The following is a 23,704-nucleotide window of genomic DNA, read 5'->3' as shown; positions in this document are numbered from 1 at the left end:
AGTTCTATATCGCACGTCATCGTTCCAAATACTAGACCTTCTTTTGAAGCACTAGACTATAGACACCACGTGGAGTCATTTTGAATTATGATCAACACCTGTTACCAAAATCGCCGCCCATTCATACTTTCCATAATTTAGTTAGAGCTTCTTTTGGAGACCGTTTAGTCTTCAGCCTGGGTACTGGATATTCAATAAGTTCTGCAAGTCTCGTCACTTGAACAATGTTTATTCAGATTCGTTCAAGTTGACGAATATACTGGCCAGGCCGTTGAAGCGGCGAATTACAGTCACGCACGCGCGTATCCGGTCTGAGCCGCTGGAAGACAATCCAGACACATATCTGTATCGTAAAAGACGTTATAAAGAATTGACGGGCGACCCGGAACTTATTAATGGTGGAGAGTACGAAACAAAGGCACCGGCCCCAACAACTATAATTCGAACTCTATCACGAGGGAATACTGTCTTGAGTATTTGCAGATATCAAGGCACGCGTCTTCATTCCGAACCAGCTGCCTTCGTCTTTGATGACAGAAAACAAGTCTTTGCTACTCGTAGGACCCAGACTAATCGATGACCCGGCCTCCTGCGTATTCTTCCACCGGACAATCAATCCGCTTATACCGAATCCATTCAGTATAAGATTTCCTCCTGCCAGGGATTCACCCAGGACTGGGACCACGCGGTCGCCAGGTCCCTCTCCCCCTCATACTAAACACTAAACACTAAACACTGCACTCCCCTCCCCACGAAACGCAGGGATGCGATCAAGAACCATTTATAAACTCCATACTTATCATCCTGAGACCAACAATGCAGCGATTCAACCCGTGAGAACAAATCAAACCCACTGACCTCGTCACGCCCCCCACGACGCAATTCACCGCATCGGCGGACATCGGGACGGATGATCAGCCACGCTCAGATCCAAGAATGTCATTTGACGCGGGGTTCGCAAATGGCCGAGGGTGTAATCATTCCTATTAAACAAGAGAAAGGAGGCACCTCTCGAGACAAAAAGAAAGAACGAAAGTCATTGACCTCCATTGTATTCTGTTAACATTTGGTCGGTCTTTGTTTCTCGAGGCGTGGCGGGACGAAACAACAAAGAAAGACCATTTGTACAGTGCTTTGTCTAGTGAATCTTATTCATTCACCACCGCATTACTTGCACCGACCGTTCTTCCAGACAATTTTCCATCAAGAAAGTAGAAAAAGGACCTTGAAAATGCTCATTTGGATGATTCCAACTCAGCTCACTTCTAGTATCACTGAACGCATCACTTGAGCCTTTGACCCGTTTCGAAACGGAGGCGTTTCTGAATCCATCTACTTTTTCACCTGCAAACAATACCCAATATATTTCAACAACGTTGAGCTCATAACACACTCACGAAATGTATGGTATCTGGGGTGACCGCACCAACAATGCCATAGAAGCGCAAGCAATGGAAAAGGCATGGGACGAGGCTACAGAGACAGATCTGGTACGAATGAATAACATTCGACCGCCGAGTGATGCTGATTAAACTATTATACAGCTTGAAGCCCTGGAAGAAGCCCTAAGCTGCACAAAATGTCAAATCACCACAACGGAGGCAATCATGAAGAGCGATATCAGTCGCGGCGTCTACGTTTCCAGCCAATACCCGCCATTCTTCGTCAACACTCGCACAAGAGACGAGAATATCTCCCCGTTAGACAATGAGACACAGCACCAAGGCCCGACATGGTGGCGTCGAATCTCCATGTCTCAGCGTGAACGCTACTACCTCCTAGTCGAGACCAATCTGAACAAAGCTCTCGATGAAACAAAGAATGCAGACCCCGAGGCCGCTGTTCTTTTCGCTCACTACCAGATTGATTATCATATTCGTCAACATTATCTTTCCCGACGGGGAGTATTAACACTTTGTCGTGACGCGAATGACTTGCAAGAACTGCGCTCATGGCAATGGGAGATGGCTGCCATCGACAGACTTACTTCAGGCAAGGATATTGAAACCACCGATGAAGCCGAAGGATGGCTTCCAGCAGAGCAGAAATGGGGATGGCCCAATGATTCTAACCTGGAGAAAACGCATCAAGTTCTTCTGTGGAAGCGAGCGTGGCCAGCACGTCGCAAGCGACTCAGGGAGGTTCGAGCAAAATGGGCAATCATTATGGAAGAACGTCGGAAGCAGAGGGAAATGCTCTTGTTGAAGCAGGGGGCAACTGTGACCGTTCGGTTATATTGTCGTGGAGAGCTCTGGGATGTAAGGAAGCTTCAGAGGGAAGTGGAAGCTGGAACTGGTATGCGGATGGACAGAACGACGCAGAGTCTGGGATTTTAAGGATGCATATAGAGAGAGAGAGAGAGAGGCGTTTCGATTCGTGCTGGTCATGGTTATTCGGTTGATTTGAGTCTTTTAGACCACGGTGTATTTTTTCATGTGGTATTCATTTTGCGTAACGAATCAATCTAGGTATTTATAGGGATATTGGTACTGTGATACTGCATGATCGGAGTATTTCGAGCAGAATGTGTGCAGGTTACAATGCTCAGAAGTTTTCTAGAGTTTTCTTGGAATTCACCATGAGTTTGTTCTCAGTCTAGACATTTCGTCTTATTCGAAGCGCTAAAAATACGTTTTGCCATATTTACATGGGGTTCATATTCCATCGTGTCTTTACACATCATCCCGCTTATCAGTGCTGTAAACTTTTAAGTCAAAAAGGTAGGGATCATCCAATGATTCCTACCTCTATATCCGGAAAGTTGCATGTTTCTTATTGAAACACAGTGTATGTATGTTTCAAGGGTATACGCTCCAAGCTCTCTGTCCAACTCAACTGCCACTGGGCACTTCTATTAGCAGTTTAACGTGTAATAAAACTCCGACATTAGGACTCGAGTATAAATGCAACCTACGTTGAACCTCATATCCACTTCGCCTAGACACTGATTCAGACTCGTGGGTGAATCAGTGTCTAAATGCAGTACTGGATAACTCTTTCTTCTCGTCTACGCTGTCATGGCCATTGCCGTTCCATTACACGAAGGGGTTGAAAATACTGACGACGACACATTGGTGGACGAAAGCCGTTGCAATCCGAGGAAAGCTGAAAAATGTCTCGAAGTATGAACGCTATTCTTTTCTTCATCTTTTTCATGCCATTTTCGGGCCGCATTACTTTTATAATGTGTTAAATGAATACTTATTGGCTTTTATTATAGAAATGTAGAAAATACATTTGCAATTAGGAGAGCCAATTGCTGATACTCAGCAGGGGGTTTTGAAGAATGGAATATCGTGGATAATCTATTTTGATGAATGAAATTGACTGCATACTTTTTTTTTTCTGTGGATGGATGGTTTTTATTGTACACTGGTGTATTGCGAACTAGACAAGTTTAACGTATGGTGACCTACTCAGAGTAGCTAGATGCCTCTTCAGGTGCCTTTAACAATAGTGGTGTGTGACATCTAATCAACAGTGTAGTATGTACTGCAAATCTATACTATTTCCACTCTACGCACACTGCATCACCAAAACTACTTTCAACGCCGAGGAATGGGCTCCAGATACTACCAAATGTGTACATTGCACTATGAAGTAGATCCACATAGTGGCGCCTCAAATTGACCAGGACCAATGACACTCAGGATGATTTCATTGCATTCTACAATCTTGCCTCACATATGTACAGTACTGTACAGTAACTGCACCTGCAATACTGGCATTGGCTAGACGGAAATTCTGCAAGTCGACTCCGCAAATCTTCCCTTGGGCCGCACAAGACTGCCCATAAGAAGTGGAGTTGAACCTCGCACGACCTCCCCCGCGATTTCAACCGCATGACCCGCGGGGGCAAGCCATGAGTTCTCAATTTTCATGCGGGATTCACGTTGAAAGGGTAGCCTTTTCCCATGGGGTTCCAGGGTGAAAGCCCGAGATCGACTTGACAAGTTACTTGATCTAGCGTGAATTCCAGATAACCGGTCCACCCCACCTAATAACCCCTCAATACTGTAATGTATGTAGGGAGAATGTTGTCCGAGGAAATCCGGAGTGAACATGAAAATGAGTTGTAATCCATTAAACCCCTTGGTAGTATGACAGCAATTTCCAGTTTTAAGGGAATTCCCAATGCGGCTTTGTCTGATTGAATATGGTAGTTGAACGGGCTACGGTGCTCCGGGGTGGATACGGGGGAATCGATTAAGGCACCAAGTCCACTAAACAGGATTGTCAAGCCAGGCACCGATCTCCCGTACCAGACGGCTGTGGCTGGGGATCACATGGAGGGCTCCGATTGAGATGCGGTCTACATAGTAACTACATAGTACATAGTACAGTATGATCAACTTTTACTTTAATTCAGAAGGTTGCTTTTTATTTGATTCTCAACATATTCAATACTGAATAACTCTTTCATCTCTTCTCCTCTTTCATGCATCAAATAGTGTCGCCCGATTCGCTGACCGTGGATGACCGTGAATGACCATGGGAATCTCCGATTTTTGGGGGGAGGGGATGTATCCGCCAATCATATCCGGTAAAAATCATGACTCAGCACAATGCCATTTCGTCACAGAACCCGAAGTTGTGCAGACAACTTGGCTTCAAGTTTTCCAGGCTTCTGCAGATCCGAAGATCTCTGACGTTGGGGGGAGGGGGGGGTTGTGAACTCGCTAGTTCAAGCGGTGCATGTCTACTAAGACATAACTCCAGTAGAGTATGTAACTATTTGTCTGTATCATGGGATGAGTGATTAAAGGGACCGAGCTGCTGATCGGTCTGGCTGATATCTCCCGACTACTCACTAGTTGGCAGACTGACTCCAAAACGAGTCAGGCTGAATCGCACGATGCAATCTCCGGACAATTCGTATCCCCTGTACAACATTCTTACTACGTGCCATCACTGGACATATCGTAATATCCAGATTTTCATGATTTAATCTCCATTTGATTCTCTGCAAACATCATTCTTATCCAAGCCGGGAAGCCGTCTAGCATGACGTAAGGCCGACCAAGAAGGGTTTTGCTCCCGAATCCACCGGGCCGTCGTGAATGTTGGATGGCCGAGTATTTCTCACAGAGTTCATACTTCTAGATAATGCTGTACTTGCACTTGGTTAATTATACTCAATCTTATATACACTAACTGTAGTAAATAATCTGACATACTGTAATACTGTATATAGATATCGACGATCACACTCATGACGTGCCGTCTAAATCGCTCCCCTCAAACGAGGGGAGCAACATCCACTCTCGACCCACCCATCGTCCACTGATGGCAGACACTCTTGCTGAAAGTGGGTAGCAACCGTGGGTGGGAACAGTTGGGAATTTATAACTAACGCTCATCCTGGTTGGCTTCCTCCCTCTTTCTTTCTCTCTCCCTCTCTTCCTCTCGCTCTCTCTCTTTCTTTCTTCTCCAACTCCCCCCCCCCCCCTACTTTTTACACTTTTTTCTTTCTCCCTTGATATTCAACCCTCGCTCAACTCCATTTGTAAAAATACACTCCGCCACTTTGGAATCCATCGAACGACCCGCCAACATGTCGAAAACCCAGGTTTTGTTGGTCGGGGCAGCGGGTGAAACCGGAGGTTCCATCGCAAATGGTTTACTTGATGATGGTCGCTTTGTACGCAATTCCATTGGATCTCTGCCCAAACCAGACTGAAAACTAATCGTCGTCTTACTTCTCTACTGTAGGAAGTTATCGCTCTCGTCCGCCCGGCGTCTGTTCACAAACCCGCCGTTCAACGACTGTCGGATAAGGGAATACAGATCCGCAAGTGTGACTTGAAGGCCCCCGAAGAGCACCTGATTGAGGCCCTATCGGAAATCGAGGTCGTCATCAGTTGTGTCGGTCCCGCCGAGCAGCAGGATCAGATCCCGCTGGCCAAGGCGGCGAAAAGAGCAGGCGTGAAGCGCTTCATTCCATGTGGTTTCATCACTGTTGCGCCCCCCGGTGGTGTGATGTGGTTGCGCGACGAGGTAAGGCAGTCAATGAATGGGAAAATGAAGGGCTACCGGTGGTGCAAAATGTCGTACCAGAGAGCTAATCAACTTGTGTTCCTCTCTCCAAATAGAAAGAAATCGTCTACAACCAAATCCGCCAACTGTGGCTTCCGTACACCATCGTCGATGTGGGATGGTGGTACCAGCTTTCTTACCCCCGCCTCCCTTCCGGACGTGTTGATTATGCCATGACCTCCGGCAACGACGAGATCATCGGAGATGGAAATATGCCCACAGCTCTGACTGACCTGCGGGACATTGGTCGATACATGGCGATGATTATTTCTGATCCCCGCACCCTTAACAAGAAGGTTCTCGCCTATAACCTGGTTCTGAGTCAAAACAAGATCTATGATTTGATGGAGGAACTGGCCGAGGAGAAGGTCGACCGAAACTACGTACGTTCTAGGAATTGAATCAACAGACAACAGTCCCTTTTCACGAATATCCGACTAACGCTCCAATCTTTTTCTATCACACAGGTTCCCGAAGAAACGATCTGCAGTCGTGTTGTCGCCGCTCGTCAAGCCAGTGAAACCTACCCCTTCGACCCTATCAAGTTCATCCCTCGCTACCTCGCTGAATATCAATACTCATGGGGTATCCGAGGTGACAACAACCCCGAATACGCCAAGTATCTGGGCTACCATCTCACCACCGAGCTCTATCCCGAGTTCAAGCCCACCGATTTCCGCGAGTACCTCGAGTCCGTCATTCGCGGATCCGCTAAGGGTGTCTATCAGGACCGGGTGATTTCCCGGAAGCATCAGCGACACTTCCCCCGTACCGAGTCCAGCGACTCCCTCTACACTCGTATTTTCCCGCGGACAGAGTCCAGCGATTCTCTTATGTCGCGATGAATTACATGAACTTCCTGCATGTTTTTTTCTTTTTTTTTCTTTTTTTCTTCTTCTCCTTCCACTGTGGGAGAGGGGAATGTGTGGGAGCGGACGATAACCGCTGGAGGAGCGACGGTGACTTGGCTCCCGTTCTCTCTACCCTCGGTAGTCTCTTTGGAGGGATTTTTTGAGAACATCTCCCCTCCACCAACCTCTACTACCTCTCGATTCCTCTTATTTTGAATGAAAAATGGAGGCCCCTGCTGGTTCATTCGGGGCGTCTTGTCTCTTTTTCTTCCCAGGCGTTTGCGATTTTGGGCTTTGGAATTGAAGTACCATTTGTCCCGGGCCGCCAAAATGCATCTCTCGGGCCCTTTCATGACAATGTTAAGAGTTGCTGGCATCCAACCTGAACTTCTGTTGTTCCTTTTTCTTTCTGTTTCCATATGAGTTTGTCTGATCCCCTCTACGGAGGCGATTCTCGTTACGTTTGCATATATAGAGGAAATATTCATGATAACATGCCTTATCCATTCATCTCAAACTGCTTCTTTATTCTACTCCTTGTGATGTTCAGTCGTAGGCCGTGCCTTCCAGAATGAGCCTGCAACGGCAACGACAAAACTTCGACCACACCGAGTCTTTTCGCTTCCAATGTCTTTTATAGGTCCTCACTTCACTCATCAGTTACAACTGGTGGGTCTTAACGAATGGAGACCATCGAGATTCCACGGCGACGCATTACCTCTAATGGTGAATCCGAGCCCACTGGCAATGAAGGCTTGCCCGATATAGCAGCGACCGGCTCGCCTTGTACTGCAGTTCAACCACCATCACTTGCGCCGGGGTTTGCTGATATCTACGGATCTCTAACAACCACGCAGATCAGTGTCATCAGTATGTAGATTGTCTTCCTTAATGTCTGAACGTATAGTGGCTCGAGCTAATGCGTCACAGCAATAGGCTCTGCTATTGGAACAGGGCTAATGGTGACAAGTGGACTGGCAATGTCGATGTAAGCCTTCATTCTCCCAAATAGTTAAATAGACTGACATCTCCTAGGAGTGGCGTGAGTGTATTAATTTAGTCTCGTCTCAGTACCGCCGCTGACGACCACACAGCCCGCTGCCCTTTTGATATCATACTCCGTTGTTGGCTTCACGGTATACCTAGTCCTCTCGGCCCTTGGAGAGGTCACCGCTTGGCTGCCACAACCGTATACCGTTGCCGATCAAGCTGTTCGCTTCTGTGATCCGGCATTGGGCTTCAGTCTCGGGTGGATGTAAGTGGAGAAGATAGCAGCTTGTTCCTTTCTAGGACCCAAGGATCCGCTCAATATCCTAACCTACATTCCTTGCAGATACTGGCTAAAGTATGCCATCATCACACCAAATCAACTAGTCGCGGCCTCCCTTGTGGTTTCATTCTGGGTCGATACAGATACCGTAAACCCCGGAGTTTGGATAACGATATTCCTGCTCGGCATCATCATTCTCAACAATGTGAACAATAGAATACCTAATCATGTCGAGTTCTACGTCTCTTCATTCAAGCTAGTGGTGATGGCTGCTCTCATGATTCTCTCCTTCGTGATTGCCCTAGGCGGCGGCCCAGATAGGGATCTTCGAGGATTTCGGTACTTTAAAGAAGACGATCTCGAAAGCGAGAAAAACAAAGATGCCCTTCATCGGTTCTTTAGTGCATGCGGGACAATATCGCCTGCAGCATTCGCCTACATCGGAAGCGAGAGGTCGGGCATTATGGCACGAGCTTCTAATACTCGCAAGGCCATATCTCGCTCTATAAATCACACCTTCTATCGACTTCTTGTTTTTCATCTTCTCGGCATCACTCTCGTTGGCATGATGGCTCCTCGGAGAGAGATCTCTGCGGCCTGGATTGAAAATGTCTTCTATTACGGCAAGGCAAAAAATCCAGCTGCATCGCCATTTGTTGCCGCACTATGTCTTGCACACATAGCAGTCGCGCCCCATCTGCTAAATGCCTGCATCTTGTTATTCATTTTATCAATAGCAAACTACGACCTCTTTCTAGCTACAAGAGCAATGTGCGATCTATCGCTGAAGCATCGTGCTCCGAGGTTTCTTTCACGTATTAACAAACGGGGTGTACCTATCTTTGCACTTGCTCTCTGCGCCTCTTTGACAACAATTGCTTATATCAATGTCGGCCGCGACTCTGCTCGAATCTTTGGATATTTCGTCTCGATGGCCACAATGCTGGGCATTCTAACTTGGATATCGATTCTCCTCACCCATATTTCATTCATGCGGGCTCGAAAAGCACAAGGGATTCCCGACTCGGTTCTAGTCTTCAAGGCTTCTTTCGGCCTGCTAGGCAGCTGGTTAGGACTTTTCCTTTGTCTCGTTATATCGTCGACCATGATTTTTAACTGTATCCAATCCGTGGGAGATAAGACCGTGTTCAATTATCGCTCGTTTTTGGCAGCTTACGTTGCAGTTCCTCTATACATCGTGTTGTATGTCGGATACAAATTCAAAGCAAAGAGCAAGCACAACAATCCCACGGAGACTGATCTCTGGTCTGGAAAGAGTGACTTTCAGACTAGGGCACCATTTAATGCTTGAGTTTAGAGGGTAGAAAGGTGTTTGGTTTGTTCTGTTTCAATTGAGATACTCCTTTATGTTTTCGCTCAACGTTCATAGCATAGGATAACAGCTGTAGCATGATACGTTTGTATGTATGAGGCAGTAGTATCCAACTGCCTAGCAACCCATACCCATGCCATAGACGCAGTGAATCTATCATCCACGGATGTCATCTAATTTGTGCAGCGCAGAACAAAGTGTCCGTTTCAATCAATAAGCCGACTTCTTTCTGAATCACTGACATAACCATAAGTCACCGGCCTACTAAGGCGTAACATCGGAACAGCAGTGATGATAGACAGCAGCCCAAGCAAAAGTGTCATAAAATTCCAACCATACCGAAATGACACAAATCCTCCAATTACCGGACCCAGAGCAAACCCGCCAAAATGTGCCATACTTTGAAGACCAAACACCTGCGCAACCGCCCCTTGACCAGTAAATACGGCCGGATCCTCTTCTTCCATATCATCTAGGGGCACTTTGCAGTTCAACGAGTAGAGCGGGCTCGCTGAGGTCAACGCACATTCCAATAACAGCCAGGATTATACAGAGTATTGCTTTATGGGAAAGAGTATTTTCCTCGACTAGACGAAGCAGGATTAAGGCGGGTGATGAGGCGAGGAAACTGATGAAGGCAATAATTCGGGATCCGAAACGATCTGTCAGGTAGCCTAGATTAAGGCAGTTCAAGTTAGCCAAGAAATCGGTAATCACCATTCTTCAAGCCATGTGCCATACCGAAAAATGGTTGCAAGATTGCCGCTGAAGCGCCGGGGATGAAAATAAGACCAGCTCCTAGAACATCCCATTCGAAGAGATCTTCGACGAAGATAGTGAGAGTCTAGAAAATCAGAATTATGAGTGTAGAAGGGTGTTGAATATTCCAACAAGACTCACTGCGTCCAAAGCAGACGTCATAATCGCACTGACGGTAACAGCCCATAAGACTATGAGAATCGCCGGCCGCCGCAATAATTGGAATAGAGCAAATTTTCCCCCAAACCTCGATGGCTTCGAAACAAGTGAACTAGGAGTTACACCGTAACCATTGTCGGCATATTCTTCATCTTGAAAAGACCCTTCCACCTCGTTATCAGATGAAACCCAAGATTCCACCATCTTCTTTTCAATAGCAGTCAATCGTAACCCAAGGTCCAAAATGATCAAAGCAAATCCCATTCCAAACGCCGCATAAAATCCACCAATGCCATATACTACACTTCCAACAACAGGTCCAGACGTAAAACCCAATGTCATCGCCGTACCAATCCACCCAATCATCTGCCCCAACTGTCTCTTATCCACCGCATCCGTGACAATCGCAAGTCCGGCAACCGTTACCATCGCAGTCGCAGCTCCTTGGGATATTCTGGCAATAACATACCAGAGAACCGAACCTGAAACGGTGAATAGTACCATCGAGGCAGACAATAACATTAAACCCATTGAATAGGGCCCTTGACGAGTACCCGAGACATCGAGGACGTATCCGAAGATTGGACTGCAAATAAGAGTTGCAACGGCTTCGGCAATTAAAAGGGTACTATTCCAGAACACCCCTTTAGACAGTCAGATACTTATATCTGTTCAACGGCTGGCGTGCCACTTACTATCTTCGAAGTTAACGCCAGCCCGGGAAACTAACGCGCTAGGCATGATGGGTACAATCTATCACCTTTAGACACGGTCGATAACCCCGAAGAAGTTCATACCATTGTGTAAAGAGTTCATACCATTGTATAAAGAAAAAGATCCTATAACAAGATTAGTTGATCATTCCTCCAAGCAAATCTGATTCAAAGAACTGACAGTGAACATAGAAAGTGAAACTGCAGTGATAATAAATGATTGCGATGATCGTAACGATAGCAGCCATGGCCGACACTCACTAGTTGGAAACGCCAAAAATTGTCTTCCTGTCATCTGAAGATGGGAAAATAGAATATTTTACGAGTATTCTTGCGGAATTAAAGGGAGAAGAAAGAAAATAATGAGAATTTTAGCGGGTATTTCTTTGTTGGTTGAACTAATTTCGAGAAAAGACGGGCTCATAAAGGAATTGGGAAAAAGCAACTTGAAGTTTAACTCGAAGAATACTCAAGAGACAAGTGCGATGGATAAATTGACACCATAATAGCCACCCTATACTATACTTGAGAAATTCCCGACGAGACCGGAGGTTTATATCTTGAAAATGTCCTTGCAGCGTCAATGAGTTTCAATTGGTCTATACGAAGTGAGAATGAAGTGCAACCGTATGTGGTAGCCTTGTTCGAAATGTCTTCTCTTATTCCACGAAGGTTTCCGGTGGACGGATCGAATTGAAATTCTCCGTAAGAAAGTCACTTACAAAGCCATTTTGACGGTGTACAAGGTTATACTGCTTAAATCGTGTTTCTAATTTGATTCAAGAAAACAGGCGAGGTAACAACTGTTCTTTGACAACAGAAGACCATACGTTGCCCTGCAGAGACTCATATGCTATTCAAAGTTCGATCTTCGCTGAGTTCACATCTTACTGTCATCCATGGTAGAGTTATACGTTATTTGATCTAAGTATTCGTAACGGGTTGGCCTTATATTCTACTTTGTCCACTGGATAGGCTCTCCCCAGGTAATATCATGACCACGGTTTCCAGACTGGACCGGTCTTAAAACTGTCACCTCACTTAACATATACTGTTACTAGTGTACGTGCGCACTTCACGCATGCAGTGATCATCGTGAAATAGTTTCGGCTGGTATTTAAATAAAGTCGAGCGAAATTGACTCTTAGTAGCAAGAAAGATTGTTATGATTATGGCGAGCGCCGTTCATGATCACTTCGAAGTGATCATGAACGGCTCAAGATTGATCATAAAGATATAGCATCACCACAAACCCCAAATTCTCATTGGATTTGGACACTATTTGACTGACCCATGAGGAATTGTTGACTGCTCGTCATCACACGGAGAGTCTTGCATGTAAATGATAGCGCAGTTTCATCCAATAGTCTCAAATTCAAGAAGCGCGAGCTTTAGAATATACAGTAATAATTATCGCGCAGTGTAGCCACCATCAACTGGCCAAGAAACCCCAGTGACCCAGGATGCGTCATCGCTAGCCAGTACAACAGCCATCTTGGCAATGTCTTCTGGCTTCCCAGGTCCATTAAACGGATGCTTCCGCTTCAGATCCTCCACAGAAGTCCCTGCTTCGGTTGTCTCTATGAATATGGCTGTTTGTGTATCTAGAGATTCAAGATTTAGATGTGAGTATATCTTTACCTCTCTAATAGGATAAAAACGTGGATAACATTGAAACACTCACATCCTGGGCAAATGGCATTCACATGAATCTTATAAGGTGCATAATCGAGGGCAACCTGCCGGGTCAGACTGCTCACTGCCCCTTTAGAAGCGCAGTATGATGCTATGCTTTTTGTAAGTAACCATTTCTCTCAGTCACCAACCAGCCCAACTTAGCGTACGGTTTCCAGGGCCTCCAATAAGCGCCATGATGGACGAAATGTTGATTATCCACCCTCTGTCCCCACTTGTATGTGGTTCTTGGGTAAGCATTTGCTGGATCGCGTACTTGCATCCCAAGAATATAGATTTGGAATTAATTCTCATGGTTGTATCCCATACGCTTTCATCGGTTTCATGACACATCGCTGGCGGACGAAGGGCCTCTAAGCCCACTCCAGCATTGTTAACAAGGCTAGAGAATTACTTATCAACGCTTGCTAGACTTAATTGGAATATAAAACTTACATGTCTATTCTTCCATATTCTGCAACTCCAGCACGGACAAGTGCTTCCATGTCACTGGCAACGCCAACATCGGCCTTGACAAATATAGCCTCTCCTCCATTCTCCTTGATCAATTCGTGTGTATCAATTTCTTGCTCACCTCCTAAGTCAAGTCGGGCGGTTGGCCTGAGATCAGAACAGACAATTTTGGCACCCTCTTGGGCATATCGCAACGATATAGCCCTGCCAAGTCCTGACGAGGAGCCGGTGATTATTGCAACTTTATTATGAAGGCGAGAATTCATTGGGATGAATATTTGAATCTTATAACTTAAGAGAATAAGCTATCATATTAGATCAACCTTCAGACAACATTTATAGACAATGGGCGGTGCACATGATATCGGAGTGCAGTCGACCGAAATCGAGAGGGGTAGAGGTATCTCTTATTCAAATCAATTTAGGCATTGAGAAGCACCGCAGGAAGTTGTACGTCAAGCATGGATTTCAACTTATGTTGAGCCTGCAGAGTTGTTAGGGCTAAATGTATCTTATTCTCCTTTTTCAAGAGAGTTCAGAGATATAATCGACCGTATATCATTCCAATTTCTATTTCATGCTACTACGAATAGTAGTACCAGATCGCATCAATTGGGAATCGTTGTGCTTATGGACTGATACAGTATGTACTGCAAGATACATGAGCCGGATTTCTCTCCGAGCTTAGGACCAAGTCCAGAAGCGGGGTTCCAGGAGCTTTATGGCACCAAGATTGTGGTCCGCATCATAATTCTAGTCAGGAAGCTAATATCGAACGAGTACTTTACTATTGCGTTCTGTCACTTGGCAAGAGTGAGGCCAAAGTTGACTTTGGAAGGTTCAGCTGCCAAAGTGCCGTGTTTGATATGGCATTTTGCAACCTTACAAAAAATTCAATAGACGGCAACAACCTTACTGAGAGGAGGGTTTCCTATGATGATATGAATACCTAGCGAGCCTAAGTCCAGCCAATTGATCCTTGAAAGGAAAATTGGCTTTCGGGAAATAACCGAATTAAGATGCAAGGATTGGTGATTCCAAAGTTCGCTATCCCTGGGATGAATAGCATACTCAAGGAAGCATGACACTTGATCGGCTGTAGACGGTCATCGTCCAAAACTGCTACCTCTCAGGAGACTTTCTTAACATGAAGGTACCGATATCCTCTGATGTCGATTAAATCGATAGAAATATCTGAAGGTTGAACATCAAACCCTTTCCAATATTTCCCTTCAAGGTTTGCCCTTGGGTTCACGCGTCAGGTATTTTTTGTAGTGGTAATTGCTATAGCTGTATGCATTCGTACTTTCCAAAGCACTTGTGTTTACAAATTCAGTCTGCTCTTTCTTGCTTTGCTGGCACGAACCTGGATTATGTAGCCAACTACTTCTAGTAGTTGGCTACTGCTAGTAGCAGTCGAAGTACTGCCTTAGATGAACTAATATTACCGTAGTACGGACTGGAATATAGAATGAACTCGGATGCTATGGGAAGACACTAGATGATCGTGTGACAGAACATCGACAGGACCCATCTTGAAGATCACATTCATTCTAGTACTAAGTACAGCCTCGAAAAAATTTTGGCACGTAGTACCAAAATTGTATGCAGAATTAGAAGAGCGCAACGGCCAGCCAAATACTGCAATGACAAAATGAAAACTTTTTCCTATTAATATCTACAAGATACACCGAACTCCCATTTATTCAGAGTTTCTGAGTTGAAAGGGCAATATTGATAGCTATCATGGCTTGAGCAACCACTGACACGTCCGAGGGGCGGATTCAGCCCCATTTGCAGATCGCGGTCAAAACGTTACAACGTATCAGTGAAAGCCCCATATAAAGGTGGGCCGATAACTCCTGGCAAATAACAATGGCTTACACTACTCTTTGGCTCCTTTTTATGTACTCTACAGCCTTGCAAGATACTTTGTTCGCACGCCCGGCTCGCACTTGTGGGCTGCACTGCGCTCGCACACCTTTATAACCGAAACACGCTAGAATATGCCAGCTTCCATCACCTGTGTTTCTCGCACATTCCCTCAATGCATCTCGATTGACAGAGGAAATTGTCACCTTGAAGAACCATGCTTGTCAAAGCATGTTTTTTGGCATCCCTTTGGGCAGCTTTGGTTCAGGCCTCAAGCTCGGCATGCCGTTGCTTCCCAGGTGATTCGTGCTGGCCTTCTGTAGATGTTTGGACTCAGTTCAACCAGTCTGTAGATGGCCGGTTGGTGAAGACAGTACCCCTTGGTACCCCTTGCCATTCTCCCAACTACGATGCAAAGAAGTGCTCGAAACTAAAACAGGGCTGGCAACTTCCGGAGGAGCAGTAAGTTAATGACCAAGGCAATTGAGGACGAAGAGAATACTCAACAACGTTTTTTTTTCTAGCTATGAATCCTCCTCTTCCGTCATGGCGCCCTTCTTCGCAAACGGGACTTGCGATCCCTATAACCCCGTATCTAAGCCTTGTACCCTGGGCAATTACGTTGCTTATACAGTCAATGTTTCGGAGCCAGCTCATATTTCGAAAGCTATTCGATTTGCAACAAAACACAATATCCGTTTAGTTGTGAGAAACACTGGTCATGATTATAATGGTAAATCGACGGGTGCTGGCGCTCTTGGAATTTGGACCCACCATTTGAAGCAATTAAAGATCCATGATTACAAAGATGATCACTATCGTGGAAGGGCAATGACTATGGGTGCCGGTATCCAAGGATTCGAAGCGTACGAGGCAGCTGAACATGCCAATTTGCAAATTGTTGGCGGCGAGTGTCCCACTGTAGGGCTGGCGGGAGGATATAGCCAGGGGGGGGGGCACTCGGCCCTTGCCTCGCGTTATGGACTTGCGGCAGATCAGATATTGGAATGGAAAGTCATTGATGGCCGTGGCAAATTTATCACTGCTCGACGCGACAATGAGTACTCTGATCTCTTTTGGGCTCTGAGTGGGGGCGGAGGAGGCACTTATGGCGTTGTTTACGAGATGACATCTAAAGCGCACCCCGGCACACCAGTATCTGGCCTTCAACTATCCTTCACCAATGCCAAAATCTCCCAGGATGCTTTTTACCGGGCTATTGAGATTTTTCATGCCAATCTTCCTGCCCTTGTCGATGCTGGTGCTATGAGTATCTGGTTCTATACCAACACTAGCTTTGCCATCTCTCCCCTTACTGGTCCAAACATCCCAAAAGAAGAGTTGGTTTCTTTGCTTGGCCCCTTTCTGAAGGGGCTGAGAGGTCTCGGCATCCAGTATAAAATGTCTGCCGCGCAGTATGATAGCTACTACAGCGAGTTCAAGGGCGAACAAGGCGCAATCGGGGTAGGCGAGGCCCAATACGCTGGCTGGCTTATTCCTCGGTCTGTGGTTGAGAAAAAGAACGAAGCGCTAACAAAGGCGTATCGTGAGATTACTGAAAATGGCGGGACATTTATTGGCGTGGACCTGAACGTGTCTCGTGAAGTTGCTGGTGATGTACACAACTCGGTCCTTCCGGCCTGGAGAGATGCTCTTATTGCGACGACGTTGACTACCCCATGGAAATGGGGCTCTCAGAACTACGAGGAGATGATTGAGTCACAGCGTAAAATGACCGAAGTTTTCATGCCAAAGCTCGAAGCCATTGCTCCTCATTCGGGTGCCTACCTAAATGAGGCCGATTTTCGACAGCCTAATTGGCAGAAGGCTTTCTACGGACGCAATTATCACAGTTTGAGAAAGATCAAGGCAAAGTATGATCCAAACGATATCTTCTTTGCGAAGACTGCAGTCGGATCTGATGAGTGGGCAGAGTGCCAGGATGGCCGGCTTTGCCGTCTGAGTCAGTGGCAACCAAACTGGTTACAATTTAGCTCGCAGTGAAAGTAGTGTATTGTATATGCTAGGCTAGTAAAGTGTACGGTGCAGTCCGTATACATACAAGCTGAAACAACAACAACTTCACGTCAATCAACGATGTCAAAGCAGCTCATATATCATTCGTCCTTCGAAGAATTCAAAAGGTCTCCCATGTGGTTCATTTCTAATAATGCTCAAGATATCAATGAAAGTGAGTGCTCCATACAACGCAAGACTTTGACCGTTCACAACCATGGAAAAGGAGGATTGAAGAGCTATTAGGAAGAGAAGTATAGAGATCACCTTACCGCAGGCTAGCCAGCAAGTCAAGTAGACACGATGCCTTGAAATTAAATTTATTTTTCGCAATTACTCACTGCCAAGCCATGAACCCTTGCTCTCAATTACCCCAGGCCTATACTGGACCGACGTTATTCATGTATTTTCCGAAGGGCGCAGGCACATCTGGTTATCTCAGTGGGTTGGCACCATTGGGCCATCATTGAGCTGCATTGGAATGCAGCTCAATGATTGTATATGCTAGTGCCCAACCCTGTACAAAGTACCATTTCCATAAGTCTCCATTTATTGTCAGACGACACCAACCTCGGACTGAACTGCGGAATTTGTCGTGAATTCAGCGGAATAGTTAAGTCTTCCGATTATTAATGTAACACGGCGTCTGTCCGTCTCCACACTAGTCTCGGCCAAAGCACCCTTGACGGCGATAAACTGTCGCGCCAACCCGCCTCGAGTTTGGGGTTCCCCCACATCATGTATGGCTACGAACAGTCCGAGTGATTCTCCACGATTAGTGGCCCATCTGTGGACTTTCAGGCCGAGGTGCATTCTGTTTCAAGATGGGGAAGATATTTGCTCAGGCTCAAAAGAAACTCCCGGGCCCGTTAATCTTAGTCTCATGGTTCCGTTATGCTTGAGTCAACATGAGTAATAACCAGGGTTTCCTAAATGGGAGCCCGATATCACGCGGACGCTCAATGCAAATGAAGCCAACGCTGACTCGAGATTGGCCAGATCAATCCGGCATTCAAGGATATCCCATTCCCTCGGACCCCCACAACGTTGTATCTGTATGTAGTCCGGGGTTTTGCCGCGTGGTATAGGGACAGGATGGTAGGCTCCAACGCCCGTCCCGGCCCCATTTTTGACTCCGATTTGATGAGTCAAGATCGACTGAACTCCGGATTCCGAGCTTTATTCATCACCGCTAGTTTGTTCCTGTATTCCATGGAAGGGTTCTCTCGCACGTTATCTACGATTTATACGCTAAAGGGCTCCAGACCCCAGTTGAGGTGGAGCCGAGTGGGCAGACGAACAAGTGCCCGTAGGTGGGAAACAGAAGATGGACCCGCGGCCGGGGTTAAGGGCTTTATACACAGGCTAAAATGTATCTCCCACTTAGTTCGTGCTTGGCTGTTGAAAAGTCCATTTCCCCCTGCCAGTCCTTTTGTTCTTTTTCTTTCTTCTCGATCGTTTGCACGAATCCCTTGCCACGCTTTCTTCTAAGACAAATTGATCCAATCCACCGTGACCAAATCTTGAATCTACAGTCATAACCAAATAGTACCACCTTGGACTGAGAGTCCTGAGGTGGGGCCTATATTGCTCTGAAACTTACACTCAAGCAACTATCTTCCATCTACAAGATCTCCAGAGACCATTGGTATGGATGAGAAAGAGAAATTCGAAACCAGAGATGGTACCTCCGATTCCGAAGTTGATTCATTGCACACCAACACCTATGAGCAGCAACGTGAGGAACTTCGTATTTCCAACCCCCAGGGGGTTACATCGACTGTGGCCGGGGTCGACGTGGAAAAAGCCGAGCATGATTTTGAGGAATTGAACCGCCAATTTTCTAGCATCTCGCACCAAGCCCGCCGACTATCTAAACAAGCATCTCGCACCTCTAAACCGAGCGCTACCACCGAAGATGTCGAAAAGGCAGGAAGTTCTACAGATTCAGAGAGCTCTTGGGATTTGGAAACTACTCTTAGGGGAAATAGAGCTGCGGAGGAAGAGGCTGGTATCAAAGACAAACACATTGGTGAGATAAAAGAAAATAACCACGTCCACGCACTATTACTACTTATGGTATATTATTCTGACTTTTGACTTTGAAGGTGTGATATGGGACAAGCTTTCTGTACGAGGAATGGGCGGCGTCAAGACCTTCATCAAAACATTTCCTGATGCAATCATCGATTTCTTCAATGTACCTGAAACGATCATGAACATGCTGGGATACGGCAAGAAAGGGAAGGAGTTCAGCATATTGGAAGGATTTCGCGGTGTCACTCGACCAGGTGAAATGGTTCTTGTCCTTGGAAGACCAGGATCAGGATGCACTACCTTCCTCAAAGTCATCGCAAACCAGAGATTTGGATATACTGGAATTGATGGAGAAGTCACGTACGGTCCGTTTGAATCTAAGACATTTGCCAAACGCTTTCGCGGTGAGGCCGTGTACAATCAAGAAGACGATATTCACCAGCCCACCTTGACCGTCAAACAAACTCTCGGATTCGCCTTGGATACCAAAACCCCGGGAAAGAGACCATTTGGCGTATCGAAGGCTGAGTTCAAGGAGAAGGTTGTCAACATGCTTCTCCGGATGTTCAACATCGAGCATACCGCCAATACGGTCATCGGCAACCAATTCATTCGCGGTGTCAGTGGTGGAGAAAGGAGACGAGTCAGTATTGCTGAGATGATGGTCACTTCTGCAACAGTGCTGGCTTGGGATAACAGTACTCGTGGGTTAGATGCTTCGACCGCTCTGGACTTTGCAAAGTCACTGCGTATCATGACCAACATCTACAAGACGACTACTTTTGTTTCGCTTTATCAGGCATCAGAGAACATTTACAAGCAGTTTGACAAGGTGCTAGTAATTGATAGTGGGCGACAAGTGTTCTTCGGCCCAACCACCGAGGCGCGATCATACTTTGAAGGGCTCGGCTTTCGAGAGAAACCTCGGCAAACCACACCAGACTATGTGACTGGATGTACCGATCCCTTCGAGCGAGAGTTCAAAGACGGTAGAAGTGCTCAAGATGTTCCTTCAACACCACAGGCCTTAGCCGAGGCGTTTGAGGGCTCAACATTCAGCAAGAAACTTGATGAAGAAATGTCAGCCTATCGTGCACAGGTTGAGCAGCAAAAGCAAACATATGACGACTTCGAAATCGCCAATCAAGAAGCGAAGCGCAAACTTACCCCGAAAACTTCTGTTTACTCCATTCCTTTACATCTGCAGATTTGGGCGCTAATGCAACGACACTTCTTAATAAAATGGCAGGACAAATTCGCACTTACAGTCTCATGGATCACTTCGACTGGCATTGCTATCATACTGGGAACTGTTTGGCTGAAACAGCCCACGACCAGTGCAGGTGCATTCACGCGAGGTGGTCTGCTATTCATCAGTATGCTTTTCAATGGCTTCCAAGCATTCTCGGAGCTTGCTTCCACTATGATGGGCCGATCCATAGTCAATAAGCACCGCTCATTCACATTCTATAGACCAAGTGCCCTTTTCATTGCTCAAATCTTGGTCGACACAACATTTGCAATAGCACGAATTCTGATTTTCAGCATAATAGTCTACTTCATGTGCGGATTGGTCCTTGATGCCGGAGCATTCTTCACATTCGTTCTCTTCATTTTGACTGGATACGTTTGTATGACTGTGCTTTTCAGAACAATCGGATGCTTCTGCCCTGACTTTGACTATGCCATGAAATTTGCTTCTGTGGTGATTACTCTCTTTGTGTTAACATCTGGGTATTTGATCCAATGGTCTGGCTCTCAAGTCTGGCTGAGATGGATCTATTATATCAATCCATTTGGCCTCGGATTTGCGTCTCTGATGGTGAATGAGTTCAGTCGCCTGACAATGACTTGTACGCAAGACTCTCTGATCCCCAGTGGCCCTGGATATGACGATATTGCACATCAAGCGTGTACTCTTGCCGGGGGTGAGCCAGGATCAGATATTATTCCCGGTTCGAGTTATCTTGCCACGACATTTAGCTACTACAAAGGGGATCTTTGGAGAAATTTCGGGATTATGCTTGCTTTGATCGTTGGCTTCCTCGGGACAAATCTGTACTTTGGCGAGACACTACAATTCAATGCTGGAGGAAAGACAGTCACCTTCTTCCAGAAAGAAAATGATGAACGCAGGAACCTCAATAAAGCGCTGGAAGAGAGAAAGGCAAAACGCCAGTCTAAAACCGTGGACACAGACGCGAATCTCGAAATATCTTCCAAGTCAGTCCTAACGTGGGAGAACATTTCATATGAAGTTCCCGTGCCGTCTGGTACGCGAAGGTTGCTGAATTCAGTATATGGATACGTTCAGCCCGGCAAGCTAACGGCTTTGATGGGCGCATCAGGTGCTGGTAAAACAACTCTACTGGATGTCTTAGCCTCGCGAAAGAACATTGGCGTGGTGACTGGTGATATTTTAGTTGATGGGGCAAAGCCCACAACTTCATTTCAAAGAAGCACCTCTTATGCTGAGCAATTGGATGTGCACGAGTCAATGGCTACTGTCCGGGAGGCATTGCGCTTCTCCGCTGATTTGCGTCAACCCTTTGAAGTTCCTCGGTGGGAGAAATATGCCTACGTTGAGGAGATAATCAGCCTGCTTGAACTTGAAACCCTGGCGGATGCCATTATAGGGACGCCGGAGACTGGTCTCTCCGTCGAAGAGAGGAAGAGAGTCACAATTGGCGTAGAACTGGCTGCTAAACCCGAATTGCTTCTATTTTTAGACGAGCCAACCTCCGGTCTGGACAGCCAATCTGCTTTCAACATCGTTCGCTTCCTGAAGAAATTGGCTGCAGCTGGGCAGGCTATTCTTTGTACAATTCATCAACCCAACTCGGCTCTCTTTGAGAACTTCGATCGACTCCTGCTGTTGCAACGAGGAGGGGAATGTGTTTATTTCGGGGATATTGGTCCCGACTCTCAGATCCTTCTAGACTACTTCCGTCGCAATGGTGCAGAATGTCCAACTGACGCCAATCCAGCAGAATGGATGCTTGATGCGATTGGTGCGGGTCAAACAAGACGCCTCGGTGATCGCGACTGGGGCGAGGTGTGGCGAACTGCCCCGGAGCTCGAGCTTGTAAAGAAGGATATCGTTCAGATCAAGACAGAGCGTGGTCAGGCTGTTCGTTCAGAAGCCAGCCAAGATAAGAACATTATTGAAAAGGAATATGCGTCTCCACTTTGGCATCAAGTGAAGGTAGTTGGCCACCGTACACATTTATCATTCTGGCGCTCACGAAATTACGGCTTCACGCGACTATTCACCCACGTTGTTATCGCGCTGATCACTGGCCTTGCTTTCCTACAACTTGATGACTCCCGTTCCTCGCTGCAATATCGAATCTTCGTCATTTTCAATGTGACTGTGCTTCCAGCAATTATCTTACAACAGGTTGAGCCCAAGTATGATTTATCTCGATTGATATTCTATCGCGAATCTGCCTCCAAAACTTACAGCCAATTCGCCTTTGCGTTCTCTTTGGTTCTTGCAGAAATGCCATATAGCATCATTTGCGCCGTCTGCTTCTTTTTACCGTTGTACTATATTCCGGGATTTCAAATGGAGAGTAGTCGTGCCGGCTATCAGTTTTTCATGGTTTTGATCACTGAGACATTTGCCGTGACACTCGGCCAAATGATCTCAGCCCTAACACCCAACAGCTTCATCGCCTCGCAACTGAACCCACCGATCGTGATTATTTTCTCGCTTTTCTGTGGAGTCGCTATTCCAAAACCTCAAATTCCGGGATTTTGGCGAGCTTGGCTTTATCAGCTTGACCCTTTTACCCGACTTATCGGTGGAATGGTTGTCACGGAGCTTCACGGACGTGATGTTTCCTGTGCCGATATCGAGCTCAACCGATTCAATGCCCCTGGTACACAGACATGTGGTGAATATATGCAATCCTTCTTCGAAAATGGAGGAGCTGGGTATATCGTCAAAAATGCCACCCAGGCCTGCGAGTATTGCGCATATAAGATTGGTGATCAATTCTACGCAACTTTCAGCATGGACTTCAACAATCGATGGAGAGATCTAGGTATCTTGATTGCCTACATTGGCTCTAATTTGATCATTCTGTTTCTAGCGGTGAGTTTATTCAATGTGTATTTTGACATATATGATGCTAATGAGAGTAGTCTCGGTTCTTAAACTTCAACCGGAGATGAGACTGATTCATCTCGGTAACCTTTTGGAAAAGGTATCTTACGTTCAACATCTTCGCCACGATGAAACACGTCCGCGCAGGTATCAAATTGTCTGATTCATGGGGGGAAAGATAGCTATGGAAGAAGTAGATAGATTGAATAAACGACCTAAAAGTCTTCCATGAACAAAGTACAAGTACTTAACTTCCTTTATTGACTCAGATTTCATCTTTCTTTGTTAAATTCCATGCTATCTACTGTAGATAAGAACTTGAAATGCATAGTATCATTTCTTGAAGAAAGTGGATTCTCTCCACACCCCAGATTCCCCACGACCCCCACGCCGATGTTC

At 46.2% G+C, this 23,704-nt stretch overlaps 7 protein-coding genes across 7 annotated transcripts; 5 read left to right on the top strand and 2 right to left on the bottom strand.

Moving 5' to 3' along the window:
* Nucleotides 1-1,400: 1,400 nt before the first annotated feature.
* On the top strand, nucleotides 1,401-2,336 carry N7469_010923 (uncharacterized protein; the record flags this gene model as incomplete). The annotated part of the gene is made up of 2 exons (XM_056649828.1): nucleotides 1,401-1,490; nucleotides 1,545-2,336. 2 exons carry the CDS (start codon nucleotides 1,401-1,403, stop codon nucleotides 2,334-2,336), a joined length of 882 nt encoding a protein of 293 aa, XP_056496959.1.
* Nucleotides 2,337-5,528: 3,192 nt separating this feature from the next.
* Nucleotides 5,529-6,881, top strand: N7469_010922 (aromatic alcohol reductase; the record flags this gene model as incomplete). The annotated part of the gene is made up of 4 exons (XM_056649827.1): nucleotides 5,529-5,641; nucleotides 5,713-5,997; nucleotides 6,093-6,419; nucleotides 6,504-6,881. Exons 1-4 carry the CDS (start codon nucleotides 5,555-5,557, stop codon nucleotides 6,879-6,881), a joined length of 1,077 nt encoding a protein of 358 aa, XP_056496958.1. The 5' UTR covers nucleotides 5,529-5,554.
* A 689-nt stretch (nucleotides 6,882-7,570) lies between these two features.
* Nucleotides 7,571-9,469, top strand: N7469_010921 (Amino acid/polyamine transporter I; the record flags this gene model as incomplete). The annotated part of the gene is made up of 5 exons (XM_056649826.1): nucleotides 7,571-7,757; nucleotides 7,818-7,875; nucleotides 7,923-7,929; nucleotides 7,982-8,142; nucleotides 8,221-9,469. The coding sequence occupies 5 exons, from the start codon at nucleotides 7,571-7,573 to the stop codon at nucleotides 9,467-9,469; spliced, it is 1,662 nt and encodes a 553-aa protein (XP_056496957.1).
* Nucleotides 9,470-9,958: 489 nt separating this feature from the next.
* N7469_010920 (uncharacterized protein) lies at nucleotides 9,959-11,149 on the bottom strand (the record flags this gene model as incomplete). Its single annotated transcript, XM_056649825.1, has 4 exons — nucleotides 9,959-10,164; nucleotides 10,208-10,334; nucleotides 10,391-11,052; nucleotides 11,104-11,149. The coding sequence occupies 4 exons, from the start codon at nucleotides 11,147-11,149 to the stop codon at nucleotides 9,959-9,961; spliced, it is 1,041 nt and encodes a 346-aa protein (XP_056496956.1).
* A 1,382-nt stretch (nucleotides 11,150-12,531) lies between these two features.
* N7469_010919 (SDR family NAD(P)-dependent oxidoreductase) lies at nucleotides 12,532-13,535 on the bottom strand (the record flags this gene model as incomplete). Its single annotated transcript, XM_056649824.1, has 4 exons — nucleotides 12,532-12,725; nucleotides 12,806-12,907; nucleotides 12,966-13,198; nucleotides 13,252-13,535. 4 exons carry the CDS (start codon nucleotides 13,533-13,535, stop codon nucleotides 12,532-12,534), a joined length of 813 nt encoding a protein of 270 aa, XP_056496955.1.
* A 1,823-nt stretch (nucleotides 13,536-15,358) lies between these two features.
* On the top strand, nucleotides 15,359-17,145 carry N7469_010918 (FAD-dependent oxidoreductase; the record flags this gene model as incomplete). The annotated part of the gene is made up of 2 exons (XM_056649823.1): nucleotides 15,359-15,603; nucleotides 15,666-17,145. The coding sequence occupies 2 exons, from the start codon at nucleotides 15,359-15,361 to the stop codon at nucleotides 17,143-17,145; spliced, it is 1,725 nt and encodes a 574-aa protein (XP_056496954.1).
* A 1,623-nt stretch (nucleotides 17,146-18,768) lies between these two features.
* N7469_010917 (putative ABC transporter) lies at nucleotides 18,769-23,373 on the top strand (the record flags this gene model as incomplete). The annotated part of the gene is made up of 3 exons (XM_056649822.1): nucleotides 18,769-19,189; nucleotides 19,266-23,293; nucleotides 23,344-23,373. Coding segments are annotated over 3 exons (4,479 nt in total), but the record flags the coding sequence as incomplete, so codon positions are not given.
* Nucleotides 23,374-23,704: the final 331 nt, after the last annotated feature.

Source organism: Penicillium citrinum, assembly GCF_028827155.1.
Source record: "Penicillium citrinum strain IBT 23319 chromosome Unknown utg000009l:1.0-4274883.0:1.0-4276374.0, whole genome shotgun sequence".
Taxonomy (NCBI): Eukaryota; Fungi; Ascomycota; class Eurotiomycetes; order Eurotiales; family Aspergillaceae; genus Penicillium; species Penicillium citrinum.
This window is presented reverse-complemented; position numbering and strand designations above follow the sequence as displayed.